This window comes from Manacus vitellinus, unplaced genomic scaffold, assembly GCF_001715985.3.
Source record: "Manacus vitellinus isolate BGI_N305 unplaced genomic scaffold, ASM171598v3 scaffold_90_pilon, whole genome shotgun sequence".
NCBI classification, from domain to species: Eukaryota; Metazoa; Chordata; class Aves; order Passeriformes; family Pipridae; genus Manacus; species Manacus vitellinus.
This window is the reverse complement of record NW_021940867.1, coordinates 573839-590572: the sequence shown is the minus strand read 5'-3', so window position 1 is coordinate 590572 and position 16734 is coordinate 573839. Positions and strand designations below refer to the sequence as shown.

General features: G+C 43.9%; 1 protein-coding gene across 1 annotated transcript; it reads right to left on the bottom strand.

Moving 5' to 3' along the window:
• Positions 1 to 7154: 7154 nt before the first annotated feature.
• LOC103763516 (elongation of very long chain fatty acids protein 4) lies at positions 7155 to 15700 on the bottom strand. Its single transcript, XM_018086245.2, has 8 exons — positions 15547 to 15700; positions 14848 to 14913; positions 13080 to 13267; positions 12012 to 12092; positions 11202 to 11261; positions 9716 to 9830; positions 8670 to 8797; positions 7155 to 7325 (listed from the first exon to the last, which is right to left on the bottom strand). Exons 2-8 carry the CDS (start codon positions 14903 to 14905, stop codon positions 7155 to 7157), a joined length of 801 nt encoding a protein of 266 aa, XP_017941734.2. The 5' UTR covers positions 14906 to 14913; positions 15547 to 15700.
• Positions 15701 to 16734: the final 1034 nt, after the last annotated feature.

Sequence of the window (16734 nt, the reverse complement as noted above, 5' to 3'; positions counted from 1 at the left end):
GCGGAGCGCCGCGGGTACTGTGCCCGGGCAGGGGGGCCTGAGCTCGCCCTCCGCCCCCCGGGGCTCCCGCACGCTCCCCCAGCCCTCGCCCCCGCCGCGCCCGGGGATTACGGAGCGGCCCCCCACGCGTGGATTTGCTCGCTAAAGGGATTGCGCGCAGCTGCAAACCCCCACTCACCTCTAATGAAAATCAGAACCGACAGCCCCGGGGATTCCTGGCGCCTCTTGGCGTGTATCTGCCCCCGCGCTTTTCCCAGTGGAATGAGAACAAAGGAAGGGATTGGGTATTTTTATTTAGATTTGCAGTTGCTCTCCCCCTCTCCTCCTCCCCTCGGTTTCTCATGGAATTAGTGCAGCTCCAAAAGGTGCTTCCCACGCCAGCAGACAACATTTCTACCTTTATGTGAGCGTTTGCAAACGGGGCTATTCTTTCCCTCTGATGCATTCTTAAACCCATATCCAAGTCTGAAACATTTCAGTAGATGCACATTTTATTAGAGAAAAGGAATCGAAGGAGCTTTGCACAATGACTTCAGTTACAGTTCAGTAATACAGTCCATGCTAAAATCTCACTTTCTGTATTCAAACCATGAAATCATTCATTCTATTCAAGGTCTACCGGTGAATATACTAAATATGTATATAAATACTGTAGGTTGAGAACCTATCTGTATATACACCACTACACTCCTGTGGCGTTTCTGGGTTTCTAACAAAATCGAGTGTAAATACAAAATTAAGTGAAAAACCGTTTTGCTTTCCAGTTGGCATCACTGCAGAGACATTTTTCCTGAATCCTTATGGTAGTATTCATAGCTCCATCAAGCAGTTTACATAGATTCACCGTGTGTAGTGGTTTTCCCTTAATTTAAAACATTACCTCTGTGTATTAAATGTGCCCAAAGATATTAAAGGCAGTGCCAAAATAGAAAACCATAATCGCATTAAATAGTTTCTTTAAGTGGTGATTTGCCCATGTTCTGTAATTTACCTCTGAGAACTGAGTGCAGAATCACTGACCTGTTTTGCCACCGTGCCAGTGAAGTAAAGGACCTCTTTACTCACACAAGTAATTCCTAGAAGCAAAATTACAGATAAGTTTCTAGAGCAGCCTCTTTGAAAAGAACAGCCCTCTGATTTAAAGCTATTTAATGGAATAATGTATCAAATTTGCAAAATGTAGTATAACAGCCCTTGGGACTAGCAAAGTCCACAATAAATACAGACACACCATAAACACACCTGTGCACTCCAACAAGTAGTAGCTGATCTGTTGCCAAGGCATGTCAGGGATTATAACCAGAGAAGGGCTTCCACACTGGAAAATTAATCTGGTTTTCCAGCTCTGTCAGCTGCTTTAATGCAAGGCATTCTCCCTCCAAACATTGCCTCAGGAATAATAATATTTCAAGAGGAAACATCCCCAGACATTTGTGATGATGGGCACCACAGAGAGCACAATAAAGTGCACAGAGGGCTGGTAAACTTGCTGCCTCTCAAATGGTTGTATCCATTCTGTCATTCCTTCATCAGTAATAGGGAATGCCTGGGAGAGATTACGCTGAATTTAAATTCTCCCTTCAAACCAGGTTTCTAGCCTTCCTAAATACTTCATTGTGGTGTTCACATCCTGAATTTGCAGGCAGATGGGATTATGCTAAAGTGCAGAGAAAGACTTGCCCAAATTCATCAGGATGAAAGCCTCACAGAAAACCCTATGAAGAAAACGTATGTTATTAATTGATATCTCAGGAAAATATAGCTTCTTGTATAACGTTTGAGTAACTTGTGACTATTTTGCAGCTTTACCAGTTCTGAGAATTTAGTATGGTATCTGCAGATGTGGGTACAAAGGAAGTAGGGAGAAAAGGGTGAAGAAAAAGGGGGAGGATGATGTTAAAGGGGAAGAAACATCTGCTCCAAGCAGGGAGTTTTAAAGGGCAATTTTTGTTTAATAGACTTCATTTTTTGAGTTTGATGTAAACACCCCAAACTCTTTCTTGAAGAGCAGTCCTACCAGCAGAAAGCCAAGATACTAGAGGGAAAAATTGACATGCAGAATAGGGAAACATATCAAGTGCTGAGATGTGCTGTTAATGTTTTAATTAGGCACTCCCTGATAAAGACTTTATTTGTCCCCATGCTTGTGATTTAGCCAAAAGTACTTCTACCCTGAGCACCTGCACACATGAAATCAGTCCCCAACCCTCCACACACCCACACCAAAATTTAGCATTCTCTCCACCTCCCACTGCCACTCAGATCTCCTAATCCAGTTATAACACCTGTGACTGGGATGTTGCTTTTCCCCCCTCATCTTTTCCACACGATGGCATTAGTGACTCATCCCACAGCCTCATTTGCAGGTTTTCTCCTGAGGCTGGAAAAGTGGGACTCACCTGGCTAGGCAGCATCAAGGTGCAGCCTAAATCCAATTCTTTTAAGATTCCCTACTTTACCAACTAACACCTAGGAAAGGCTCATACAAGTTTTGCAGAAGAAATGCTGCCCAAGCCAGAGATTCTCTTTCACCTAAAGGCAGGCTGTACCCACAACACTACCTTGCCAACACTTCCATGGGGAGAAAACAAGGATCACATCCTTACGCCCAGCAGAGCCATCATGTCAGGGACGTGAAAAATATGTGCTTATGGCACAGGTTGCCCAGAGAAGCTGTGGCTGCCCCATCCCTGGAAGTGTCCAAGGCTAGGCTGGATGGGGCTCTGAGCAGCCTGGGCTAGTGGAAGGTGTCCCTGCCCATGGCAGGGGGTTGGAACAAGATGGTCTTTAAGGTCCCCTTCCAATCCAGGCCATTCTGTGATGCTGTGATTCTACCTACCCACACCCAAACACACCCACACACACACTGCACACCCTCTGGTGCACCTGACTAAGGACACCTTAGGGTCAAACAGTCTTTTCACAGATACTCCCTCTTGGGCCATCCCTATGACTGACAGTGACTAGCAGCATCACAAAAATAAATACAAAATGCTGAGATGTGGAGAGATGCACACCAGCCTCAAGGCTTAATCTGCCCACAGCCCCCTTGCTTCTCTGTGGCAGTGGGGCTCCGTGTGTCTCCCCACAGGAGACAGGGACCCCACCAATGTGCCTCATGGGGTGACTCCTTTTTTTTTCCTTCTCCATGTGTTGACTAAATAACAGTGCCATTGTGGCAGATGGTGAGGAAATCATGTGAAGCCGAGAAGACACCGAAGGGGTTAAAGGCAAATCCGTGCCCCGCCACTTGGTTAATTCCTCGCAGCCTGATCCTGTGTTGAGATGATTCAGGCCAGAGAGAGAGACTGCCACAGTCCCCAGGAGAGACCCCAGGGAAAAGACTCGTATTTCCTGTTCAGGAGGATTAAAAACAAGGCCATTGAAAAAATCACAGTAAACATCTGGATGTGAGCACTCCATCTATCAAGCCCTAATCCATGAAGTTATTCATTAATGAATTCAGCAAATTCACACTGTTCTATATATAGGGTTGTTGGCTAGTAGGTGTTTTACATCTATACCAACAGATTTTTATTTTTTGTACAAAGCAATCTGCTGTATTCTGCTTTTGTTTGATTAATTGTTTAGAATAATTCTTTCGCCTTTAAAAAAAAAAACCACACACCACCATATTTTCTGATAATATATAAAAATCCAATAGTTAAAACCCAACCACGTTCCTGCCTTTGCTTTGCAATTTTAAGCCCAGGTTCCTCTGGAAACTTTCCATCACACGGGGATGGAAAAAACATTAAATAATAATTGATTTTCTTTTCTGTATTTTGATTAAAATGAGAATCCCTCTCATTTATCTTCAGACAGAAAGTAAGCATTGAGTAAACGGTCTGGTTAATTCAAAAGTAATTTGATCACAACATCCATAATTTACATTGACTGGAACAGCAGGAAAGATGCTGAGCACTAGCAGATATCAAGCTTATTCATTTAAACAGACTACTTCCATTATGCTTTACATCTTGTTCGTGTAAACTATTCTAAGAACTATAATGACCCACATTTTATAAGGGGGAGACTTACACACAACTCTGCCCTTAAATGTCATGTTAAGCTTGAGTAACACCCCAGCCTGCTCACTGCAAACCAGGCCGTGGAGCTGAGCATGTTGTTTTCCACACAGCTGTGCCAGCTTGTTTCCAGAGAATTCTGCAGTGGAATCAGCATTTGGCCAAGAGGTTTGTACAAATCCAGCTGCGACAGGATATTTTCAACTCATCCTCAAAGCTTTGGACTCTGCCAGGCAGCATGAGCTACCCAAACTTGCAATTTCTAATTCCCAGCCCTTTCGACTTCCAGTGCTTTGCTGTGGTGTAATCTTAAACTCCAGGGACTTGATCTTAGAGGGGAAATCCCATTCTGTGCCTTTATTTTCTGCTAAATCCAGGGGCACATACCCGTACTCTCAAGTTTTTGCTCTTGTTACAACAGAATGGCCCAGGTGGACAGTTCCAACTGTGACAACACAGTTTAAGACAGAATGAAGACAAGTAAGTGAACTCTGAAGGAATAAAGTATCAAGACCTGCAGAGCCACTCAGATACACCAATCCAATTTTATCTTCCCTGCTAGTGCAAATACTCTCAGAAGTGAATTTTGCTTGCATCAATGCTTCTGTGAGGATTGTACTCCACACCAATGCCTATTCCTCTGTGGTGTTTCTGGGCAGACTTAATCCCTCCTTATCAATCAACTGAAAATACTTCATTTTCATCCTATGCCATTGAAGTGACACGGACAAAAAGCTCTTACCAATTCAAAAATGCAAGATCAGGCCCCTCATTCAGGCTGTGAGGAAGAGGGACAGGAACAGGTAGATGAAAGGTTGCATGTCTAGGACAAATATTGTCAGTGGTGTCTGATTTAGGTGACCAGTCATTTATTTCAAGTTGTCAGGTGACAAATTCACACTTTTGTATTTTGTTACCAGCTATGTGGCCAGTCACACTCCAGAATCCATGGCAGGAAGCTCTGTCATACACAGATACAAATTCAGCTGCACAGGTTGCTTTAAAAAAAAACAAACTAGATGGCATGTTTACAAATTTATACATTTTAAGAAGCAGTGGATTTGCAAAAGCATGGAGTAATCTCATTCAAATTTCCTGCTCATTTCTAATCTTTAAGCAGTTGTGAATTATGAATGAATCAAGGAAAATCAAAATATGTGATGCTTACTCTGGTATAAAATTATTAGTGAAGCCTTTGAAATTAGTAACTGCAATCTGAAAAAGTTTATGTGAGGGGAAACTGAAGTTGGGACCTACTCATGATCCCCTCTTATACATGAGAAAGGGCATTAGATTGCTTTGTAAGCACAGATCATTCACTCAGCTGCAGGAAATTATGCTCTACCATGAAATGAGAGGGCTCAGTGTACTGATGGTTTAAGCAGGAGAGGGTTGTGAGTATTTAAGTGGACAAGAGTAATGAAACAGCTTTGCTTGCACTGAGTCTTCAGTGCTGGAGAGGCCCCAGGGGAAATCCTCAAAATGAGCACAGTAGGTGAGATACACTGCAGGTCTTTTTTTCCTGCCTTTCCAACTAAAGTGAAAGGGAAGAATGAGGGACCCACCCAGAGGTTTGCTACTTAAAATTCTAACAGAAGTAGAATTCCAGTATGCAAAAGCAGGGTCATTTATTTAGTAATCAGCATGGAAAAATATTTGACAGGGAGAAAACCAACTTGCACAGTTGTAAAAATAAGCCCTGCTCTGCTTTCCATACTCACCAGTAACAATCAGAAGAAAGACTACTCAAATTAAAGGAATGATGTTTAAGATGTGTCATTGTGGTTCAGACTAGCTCTAGTCCTCTGGACATTCCCAGTGGAGTCAGACTTTTTTACATTCAAGGTGGATTTGGCTTGGCAATGGCAATGCACCATGTTACCAATCCTAATCCTCTCCTTCATGACCTTTGTGTTTCAACTGTGAAAATATCACTATCCATACTACTAGTTTTAGTCAACAAAGCAGAGTGCAATAAATAAATGTCTGTTTGTAGTTTAAAATCTGAATTTAGGCTCTTCAAAGCACTGCCACATCAAAACTTTAACAGTATTTAACTGTCTGAAGATGAATATAAGTGCAAAATTCTAGCTGTAATGGATTTAGGAGCAAAACAGAAGCCAATAAATAATGTGTTAAAGTCAGTGGAGCTGTGCAGCCCTGCACTAGGCAATGAATCGACTTTATACATTTGGTATTTATACAAATATTAGGTAGTGGAGGTGGTTGCTTATGGTGTTGTTAAACCCTTCATGTTTGATGAGAAGCAAAATGTTAAAATAATAATATTAAAAATAATAAAAAATTGGAGGAAAAATGTTATGAATAGGGAACCTCAGTCTATTCATTGCAGTAAAATTATGGCACCTATAAGGAGCAATACCAAGTAGTCTTCATGCATTAAAAGTTCTCTGTTGTTATGAGAGCAACCAAAGGCAAATAAGCATTCCAGAAAATGGTACATGGTGGTTCTTACTGCACTTCCTTAGGATGAAAGTGCTAAAAATGCCTTCTTTCACTTCAGGACAGTAAAGGGACTTGTCCAGCCGGACAACATAATGTCCAACTTCCTTCATACTCATGCTTATAGAGTTAAACCATTAGGGTCATATAGCTGTATTTCACCCCATTTCTAGCAGGAGCTTTGGGATGCAGTGTACAGGTGAGTGCATCCTGCAGTCCCAGTGAGTTCCTGGCTAGTTGGGCATTGCTTGGACAAGGCTGGAGGCACATGGCCCTGCCTGATCTAGAGCAGCAAGCTGAGATAATTTTATTAATGCAAAGAAACCCTCTACAGCCTAAGAAATGAGACAAGGGAGTTGTGGTTGGATGCCAGACCTTGGAAACTGATGGGAGGAAAAAAGAGCTTCCTGTGCTGATTTCACAAAGCCTGCTATGCTGAGGACTACTTGGCTTAGCCTTACTCAGCCTTATTAAACAAGCTCCTCAATACCTTAATCCCTGGCTTTGTCTTTCCTTTTCTCTCCCTAACTTGAGGTATTTGAAGGCAGGATATGAGCCTCACACACACTCCCCAAAAGACATTTTTCTTCCTGCAACCCCATTACAAGCAGCAGAGAATGTGCAAGTTCCTCAGCCTCTGCTCAGTGTCCTGTTTGATTTTCTTTAAGTGAGCTTCTCCTGCTTCCCCCTAATGTAGGTCCGGTGGTAGAAGTGTAGGAAGAGAGCCATGAGGCTGAGGATGTAGAGGAAGACTGCAGTGTTGAAGCCATCTGGGAAGGGGCATTCTGTGAAGAGGTTGTAGGAAGAATGAGCAGCAATGGCCACAAGCTGGCACTGGAAGAGGGGGGAAAAAGAAGAAGCCGGATTAGGGAACCTACCTGAGGTATAGCTCAGCTGACCATTAGGGCCACCACAACAACTGCCACAACATCCTAGCAGTACCCTCAACCCAGAGCAAAACCTGCTTGCCTCTCCTGACGTCCCTGGAAAACTTGCCTTTCAAGCTCAGTGGTGTTTTCCCAACATGGAAGGGTGTCAACTGTCCATCAAACACTGAGGCTTGTCCACTGCTCCAGGGGTCAGGTTTGGAATCCAGCCTCTCCTGCAAGGAGCAGATCACTGCCCTTGTGCCACTCCTCTGCCATGGGCCAGTAGCTGAGATCTTGGAATATGGTAACCAGAGGTTTCCTCCCCATTGGTAATCAGATTATTATGCTCAGGAAGATTTTGATTTGCATTTTAGCTTACAGACAGGAATTACAGATACTATCTTTATTAATTTAAACATTAATCCTCTTTTTTTTTTTTGGTATGTTACTAAGTGACCTGTCTCAATACCCTGAAGCAATGAGTTCTACCTACCAAAAGGATGTTAAATAAAAATTTATTTCCTGCGCTATAATTCGTGTAACAAATACTTTTTCATTTTATTCAATGCTTTTTTGTTCTACTTTGCCACTCAGGATAAGTAAGAACTCTGGACCAGCCTTCACTGCACCACTATTTTATATATATACCCTCTTCCTCTTCTCTGGTAATTGCATACTTTTTGTTTCCATAACTTCTCTTTGTGTGGAAATAACTCTCCTACAATCACTGCCCTTGTCTGGAACGTTGCATTTATGGTGTATCTTTGAAAAAACACAGGGTTTTCAGGATTTGTCACCTCTTCACACATGTGGGAAAGAAAATCCGAAGGGATACTCTGCAGAAAGAGTCAAACTCACATATTTCTCTTTAACTCATCTGTTTGCTGACAGTTAGACACACCCTTCCTTTTTGAAGGAACCGAATGAAGGCTGCCCAATCTCCTGCCCTACTGAGAATCCAAAGCTTCCCTGAGTTACTGCCCCACACCTCCCAAAATCAAGCTGAGTTTCCAGGGCTCCAGAGAGGAAACATAAAAGGGAGAAATCTAACCATAAAACCACAGGGTTAACTTTTTTCCTCTCCTTCCCATTACAAAGCTGGGGTTCATTGTTTGGTCACTGAAGGGCCCGCGTGAGTTTTCTGAAATTCAGAGCGGGTTCACCTGTCATAGTGGTACATGAGGACACCTAAGGACATGGTGATTTCTGTGGGAAGCAAACAAAGACTTGAGCCAGGTAGATGCCAGACAGCAGGGGCCATCACACCCGACACAGAGAAGTGCAGAGATGAACACGTGGAACTAATTACCAGCTGCATGATGGTCAGGTAGCGCTTCCACCACAGGTAACGGTGCAGCCGTGGTCCCAGGCTGGCCAGGGCATAATAGCCATACATGAAGATGTGGACAAAGGAGTTCAGCATCCCAATAAAGAAGGCTGAGGAGTGAAGAAGTGAGGATGAACAAGACACACAACCCATGCAAGACCAACCCTGTGAAGAGCTCACAGCCACTATGATGATGCTTTCAAAAAACATCACATCACCCCTATGCATGAACCTTCAGTCTAGGCTCTGTCTTGGAAGCATGCCCTCTTCTTCCTTCTCCTTTCAGCATACAGAATCAGAGAATCATGGAATGGTTTGGATTGGAAGGGACCTGAAAGACCATCTTGTTCCATCCCCTTGCCATGGGCAGGGACACTTTCCACTAGACCAGGTTGTTCAAAGCCCTGTCCAACTTGGCCTTGAACAGTGCCAGGGTTGGGGTATCTCAGTATATCCAGCCCATATCTAGACTTTGGAGACAGAGAAGAGCTTCAAAGGCAGAGGAGAGAATTTTTTATCTTCTGACCTAAGCATTTCATGACATTCTGGTGTCAACACCATGTAGCCGAAATGGCTTCCCAAAAAGGAACACCCCAGCATCTTGTATAGGGCCTAGTTAGTACTCAGATGCTTCTCTTCCAGAGGAGCAAACAGGAGAAGCACTCTGGGTCTGGATCAGAAAGAGCAGTAAACGAAATGGAGAGCCAGAACCTGGGCTGCTGCAGCAGGCCCTCCGAGTGGGAAGCAAGGGAGTGATGATTGGGGATGAGACATACATAGACCTTGTGTAGGATGTTATTTCTTCTGTTTGGACACATTCTGTTGGCACATTCTCATTCTGGATGACGCAGTGAATGTAGCAGTCTAAATAGCCCAAAGAGCAGAGCAGATGGTATCATCTCAAATGCACATGTTTTTCACACCTTTGGAACTAGGTGAGCTTCCAACCTGCCAGTCAGCCCATCTGCACTGTTAATGCTACCTCCACAGCCCAAAAAACCCCTGAAACACTAGGTTTTCTCACATACCTTGTCCTCCAGGCACATATTTGACCCCTGACCACCAGTTGAACAGCATAGTGCCATGATGGTACACGTGAAGGAAAGTCACCTGCTCTTGTTTCTTGCGCAGAATAAAGAAAACCTGGAAGAAGCCAGACAAAGCAAAACCTTAAGTCAATGTGTTTAGACTAAATATTTCACAATAAAAAGTTTTAAAAATAGCTAATGATGATTCTCAGTCCCCCAAACCCATTTGCTCTGCTCTTGATAAAAACTGGTGAAAAAACAACACATGCAATAGATCTTATATTATCTAGAATGGGGGGAAACTGGAAAGCAGAATTTCTCCCACAGAGCCACAATTTTTATCTTTGGATTCAGGTCCCAAGGTCTGAAGAGGACACATTTGAGACTCTGACTGAGCTTCCATACAATTTGCAGCTGCTTGGGTCTGGTTGGTTTCAGGACATAGGTTAGATGTTTGCTGGTACCAGACAACAATCCGAAGAAAAAGCGCTGTGTTGAATGCCCAAACCTTTCTGGAATTTGAATGAGTAAAGAGAATGGTTTTGCCAGATGAGTATGTGTCAGGTCACTGTATTTCAGCATGTACATGCTTACACACATAACCAAAAAATGAACCTGCTTTTCAGGGACTTAGGATTGTCAAAAAGCTGCTTTTGTTGCTGATGGAAACAGAGAGAGGAATGGCCAAACCACTGGCAATGGGCCTAGAAGGGCTCTGGATGCTGATTCACATTTCAGACAGTGTGTTGTCCCCAGAGAACACTAAACTGAAGATTTAGGCCAGAACACAGCTTTCTTCTGCTGAGCAAGCAGGGAGGTGGGATTTCCTTGTTAGTTCAGTCACTTAGTTACTTCCTTTGTGAAGTAGTACTTTTTTCAGGTGAGCTTTCAATGTCACATGGGGCACAAACCTTTAGTGCACAGCTTTGGGACAATCTGTGGCAGCAAAGACACCAGAACACATTGTCCACTTGCAGTTTCTTTACTGCCCAACTAACCAGTATTAAACCACTGTTGCCAGACAGGCAGTGGCACAGCAGCGAAGATTTTGGGGGACCCCCTTGCAATAGCCAAGGTGAAAGCCTCTCCCTTAGCATTGTGCCCACCCACAGGAAGAGTGCTGGGGAGTGAGGATGTGCAGCCACTGGGATGGAGACAGACAAATCAGGCAGCAGCAATTCCTTCCTGGAAAGAAGCTTTTGAGGAAGCCTTGCAGCACAGCATCCAGTGGTGCTGCTGGGCTCTCACAGGCCAAACACTGTCAAAAAGCAGCCTGCAGAAGCTGAGCCCTCTTCTTTAACAGCATCAGCCTTCATTCCCACAAACAGGCAGAGCACAACACAGGAAATCAGCTCTTACTGAAAAGCGCCGAGCAAATCAATACAGGATCAGCCGAGGACATTAACTTTTGGCACCCTGCCCCTTTCTGACAAGGAAGTGATTTATTTCCAGCACCAATCCCGCTGTGGAGCTCAGCCCTCCTTACCGTATCCAGTAGCTCGATGACTTTGGAGAAGAAGAACCACCAACACACTTTTGCCATCTGCTGGGCAGCACAAGGCACCGCGGTTAGACCTTTATCCAAAATCAACATATTTTCAACCATGCACTATGTGAACCCTGCCCACTCGGGAACAGGAAAAATTAAGGAGTTCTTCTGGGCTTTTTTTCTGTTTGTTTTTGCCTGATAGCAAATATTTGAAAAGCTGAAAAGATAATATCCATGCTTGCATCTGTTCAAAGCCTGATTACATCTGGAAGCGAAGCGTAATACCTCCAGATTCTAACTGAAAAAAAACTCATGCAACATTTTGGAAAGCTGAAGCTGGTGTGACCCAACCCCCCTGTGATGACCGGACAAGGAATAATTTTAGCCAAATCCCTGTGCTAAAGGAAATGTTGAGTAAGAGTAATGTCACGCAAAGTTAAGGATATAAAAATTGGTTTTGTTGTTGAAAGTGATCACCCAGAATCCTTACAATCAATGCAAAGAGTTACATATATTTCAGAGTTAATTTGAAATATCTGTAATAAACATCTGTCTTCAAAATGTAAGATCAACCTCTCTGCAGTGATCGAAGAGCAAACTTAGATGGCTGTGTTGGCTGACGAGGATTGATTTTAGAGAACTAAAGTGAAATGCAACAGTTTAAGTAGATAATTTAGTGAAATAGATTTACAAGGAATAAATTGGAGTATAAGCCTTCTTAGGCATGCAAATTGCTCTTTATGAGCAAAATAATCTTCACACCCATGGGAGGGCAGGGCCTAAGACAAGCTTTCTATAGAACTGTACCCGCATTCCTAGTTCACTCCGGCTGTAATCCACTGGCTGGCACAGGTAGCTGTAGTTGCCCAAGACTGAAGTTACCAAAAACTGAAACAAAGGAAAAGCAATAGAAATCAATTTTCTGTTCAAAGTCATCTGTTCCAAAAAGATATGCACATTATTGATAAGGTAATCTAATTCTCGCTGACAGAAAATCCATGTAATTTATACAGCTGAGCAAACAGTAAAAACCTAAAACAAAGTACTTCACATCCTTGTTGGAATCTCAAAAAGAAAATTTGGCCTGGGCATATTTGTAGCTCCTTATGTAATTGCTGGAGTGCTCAAACTTACTTCATCAGGAACAGTGAATTCTAGTCCTCAGATGAAGTAATGTTTGCTCAAAGAAAAAAAAAATGCAGTTTGTGTTAATGTAACAATTGTGATACAAACTAAAAGGGCATATTTGTCAACATCAAAATGTTTTTGGAACCTATTTGGCTGTATTCCCTTGAAGAGTTTTTGGTGGCCTGAATAAAAAAGGGAAAGGCTTGTAGAAAGAAGAAGCAGGAAAAAATGTCCTCGACACTCCCAGCAGCAGGAAGCTGCAGTGTGCTTGGCTTGACTCGTGAAGAGGACTGCCCAAGTCTGGAAAATCATAGAATCATAGAATGTTAAGGGGTTGGAAGGGACCTTAGAGATCATCTAGCCCCAGCCCCCCTGTCGTGTGCAGGGACATGCCCCACTAGAACAGTGTTCCTCCCTCTCAGAGACAGGTCCCCTCACCAGTCAGTCACAAAACAAAATGAGGTTCCACGTCCTCCATACGTTCTGTGTTTAATAGGGGGATCTCAACCTTCAGCTCATTCATTCAGGAACGTTTCAGTGTTAATTTTATGAATGACAGGAAGATTGAGAAACGGGAGGGAATGTGGTGCAGCAGGGCAACACTGCTCCTCTTGTGGCAAAACAGGGACACGTCCAAGCCAGCTCCCACTCCCTTCATTAAAGTCCATCAGCAAATGCTGTTTCAAATGGTTCTGGCTTTCAAACCCTTCCCAGGTGCTTGCCCAGGAGCCAATCCTGTCTCCTCACCTCGTAAAACATGTAGCATGACAGTGCCATCATGGCTAGATTGTAGGCCACCAGCAGGCCCCTGAGCTCCAGGGGTCTCTGCTGCCGCATGAGGAAGGGCCCCAGTGCCACGACAAGGAGGTAGGAGGCAAAGATAAGTGTGACTGGAAGTGGAGAGTAGACCAGTGGCCATGGGTCTGTCCTTGGATCTGAAAAGCAAAACACACAGCCAATGCTGGCACACCCCACACACTGCAGGGCAGATATCTTCATTTACCTCCCTTCAGCACGCTCCCTGGCAAACAGAAAGTTGGTGTCTCGGGTGTCTTTACAAAGCTCTGCCACAGTCCTTCTCCTGCCCTGGAGTTCCACGTGCCAGACTCTGCCAAAAGGTTTTAGCACAACACTGGAGCTGGGACTGCAGTTCTGGAAGACAGACCTTTCCTGTGATGAGCTGGAGCCCCTTCCCACAGGCTGCAAGACCCCACACCTGGGCAAAAGAAGAAGTCCAGGGCACTGTGCAGGGATGGACAGAACCAACCAAACCAACAGTGGCTTTTCAGGAGTGTAAATCTTTCCTGATTTTCCCATTATTTCCTTTCTGCCACACAATTCTGAAGACATCTGAAATTCTCCACACCTTAATTTTTATACCTGTATTCACTAGGAAATGACATTCAAACTCTTATCTCTGCTAGAACAGCCCTTCAGTCCTACAGGAAAGGGAATCTCAATGGACTTTCTGTCATGCCACCTCCTCCTAATCCTGCCTCATCACCCACAGAAGTGCAAGATACATTCTATTTGCAAAAGCATTCAGTTCCCATTCAAGCCTTCCTCTCCTGTTTCCATTGTGGTCACTGCTCTGTTAAACTTCCTTAGCATCTCCCTTTGCATCCTGATCTGCCACTCCCAAGCTCCAGACCCCTCACACTGTTTTAGCCCTGGGTTGCTTGTGGAAATCCCCTATTGAATTTTAGTCATTGGCTCACTGGTGATTTTTTCTTTTAAATTCTACATCTGTCCACATGACTCTGTTAATCCCCATCCATTCTAAACCTTCCAGTTCTTTGCTATGGCTGTAAAGGGCTGTGTCAGGAGCTGTTTGGCATTCCATTTCTCTATTTAACAGTTTGTCAGAAGTCCTGAATCCTAATTTACACTCTCTCCTTAAATTCAAATCCTGAAACATTTACAGTCTGAGCATCATGCCCCACATCCTCCTCCTGCCAAAGCCAAGATGCAGACCTGCCATTCTACCTTAATGGCATTTTGTGGCTTTTCCTTACATCCAGGGACCCAACAGAGCCCTTTCAGACCAAACTGGATTGGCAGAACCTCTAGCTGTTGAAGATTTGAAGTCTCCTCACTGCAAAATGTCAAATGTCAAGCCACTGAGAACTGGTTTCTGTCAATATGTCATTTGATAATGGTTTTTATTGGCATCACAAAGAGTTTAAACCTCAAAATATAAACTCTTTGGTCTAATAAGCTTTTCCATGGCACATGAATATGCACTTCCTTTGGTATTCCAGACTTAACAGGCAATCCTGAGCATATACTGCTCCTCGTCCTCTCAGAGACCATTGTACATTGAACATAAAGCTGCTGAGACAGGGGGAATCCCCCATTCTTTCATTCCTTTCTTTGATCCAGCTGGAGTGTCCCTAAGACATATTTAAAGACTTAAGGGAAGTGGGCTCCTATGAGGATCATGTTCCCTCTAGGTTTGTCCTTGATCATGCTACTTATGCAAAAATTCCTGTTTTAAAACAGCATTTCTACCTACCTCCACTTTCAAGAACCCAGTTGTAGAATTCCTGAGTTTTCTGCCAGGTTGAAGCCATCACAGGTTCTGGAAAGAAATTAGAATTAGCATCCTCAGGATCATATTAACCCTATTTATCCTAGCCTTGACTGAGTCTTAAATAAGGAGGCTCCTTAGACAAAGGCTCAGGACCACAGCTAATGGAAAGAAAATAGCTTGCTTTCTAGGAACTTAAATTTTAGACTAGGATTCAAGTCACACTTAAAAAAGTAAGGAAGAGAACCCCCTATTTAACTTCCAGATTTTATTTATTTCATCAAATTAATAGTAGTTTATTATTTAACTTCTAGATTTTGATATTTTGTTGAGGTTTCACCTCTAGAAAGTACTCTGAGTAGCTGCATGTGAACTACCAGAGCCAGGAGCTTCATGTACCATGCTGGGAAATCAGTCATACAATATTTTGTGTAAAGCATTATGGTCACAACTTTCACATGAGGACATACACCAGGTGGCATCACTGCATCCTTCTTTCTGCAGGCATTTTTGGATATTCCCAATGCTAGAAGGCAGTTAGGGATTAATTCAGTACTGCTGCAACTCTAGAGGTGTTAAAAGAGTTATGTTTGTTCTCTGGCTTTCTGAGGTCCACTTTGTACACTAACTTTGTTTTATCTTGTATATATTCTACAATATATTATATTAAAGTAGAATACTTACATATATAATGATGCTCCTCCTCTTCCCTTCTTTCCTTTAGCAGGGAGACATTTTCAATGGCACTTGGATGTTCACCTAGAAAACACTTTACTGCAGTTACTTTTAACAGATCATGTTATCTGATCCAGTTCTCTCCATTAGCAAATACACAGGACCAGCTTCCTCCCAGTCTCATCTCTTGCTGGTATTGAGAAAAGCACATTTTCTCCCTCGACTTCCTCCCTTGACTGTAATATGCCCCTGCACACACAGGTGACAGACTTTCCCAAATTTCTCTCCTGCAGCCAATCATTGCAGTCAAACTCCTTTGTGGTTTCCCTGACACACCCCTGAGATGCCCAGCAGGTCTCATACACCTCCTGACACACAGACACATGCCCTTGTAACCCGAGCAGAATCTGCCAGCACTGAGATTACTCGGTGATTATCAGCTGGCACGGAGTCAATCCAGCAGGGATTTCATTCGGTTAAATGCCCTCAAACAATCCATACACATTCCAGCTCACTCCACTTCCTTTCCCTCCCTCCCAAACAGTCGGGAAAACCCAGGAAGAAGGGACAGACTCACCCCAGCAGTGCAGCTGGCTCTGAGCATCCCTTTCCTCAGGGGTGTCCTCGGGATGTAGCCGCTGGTCGCCTCACTCCGGGTGCATGTAGAGGCAGCAAAACAAGGAGCTGCAGACACTGTGCTCAGCTTTCTTCTCCACAGGTGAGGTGAGTACATCAGCTATTGGGTCCCACACAGCTGTGGTAGATCTTCATACCTCCTGGGCATGGATCTTCCTGCCTCTTATTTAAGTGTCCCAGCGGTAGCCACCAAAATCCCACCGTGAGCTGCGGGCGCTGTGGTGTTGTCTTGTAACTTTGCCAGAGCAGAGGTTACATCACACCCTCCTCCCCCACCCTCTCTTGCCTCTCCCCACATGATCTCTCAGATTAGGAGACTGGTAAAAGGAGGGAATAGAATGCAGAAGAGGAATGGGATTCCACAGGAGGGAACAACTGACCTTTAGTGTCACGCTTGGGAGCCTGGCCAAGCGGGAACCAGGCCAGCATTTCTTCTGCAGGTTTCTTCAGGCCGTGACAGCTTTGCAAGCAGTAAAAATGAGGGATCATGCCTGGAAACTGGTCTGTTTGGAGCACTCCTTCAGCCCATCACAAGGGGCTGTCAACAAGCCTTTTGTGTGC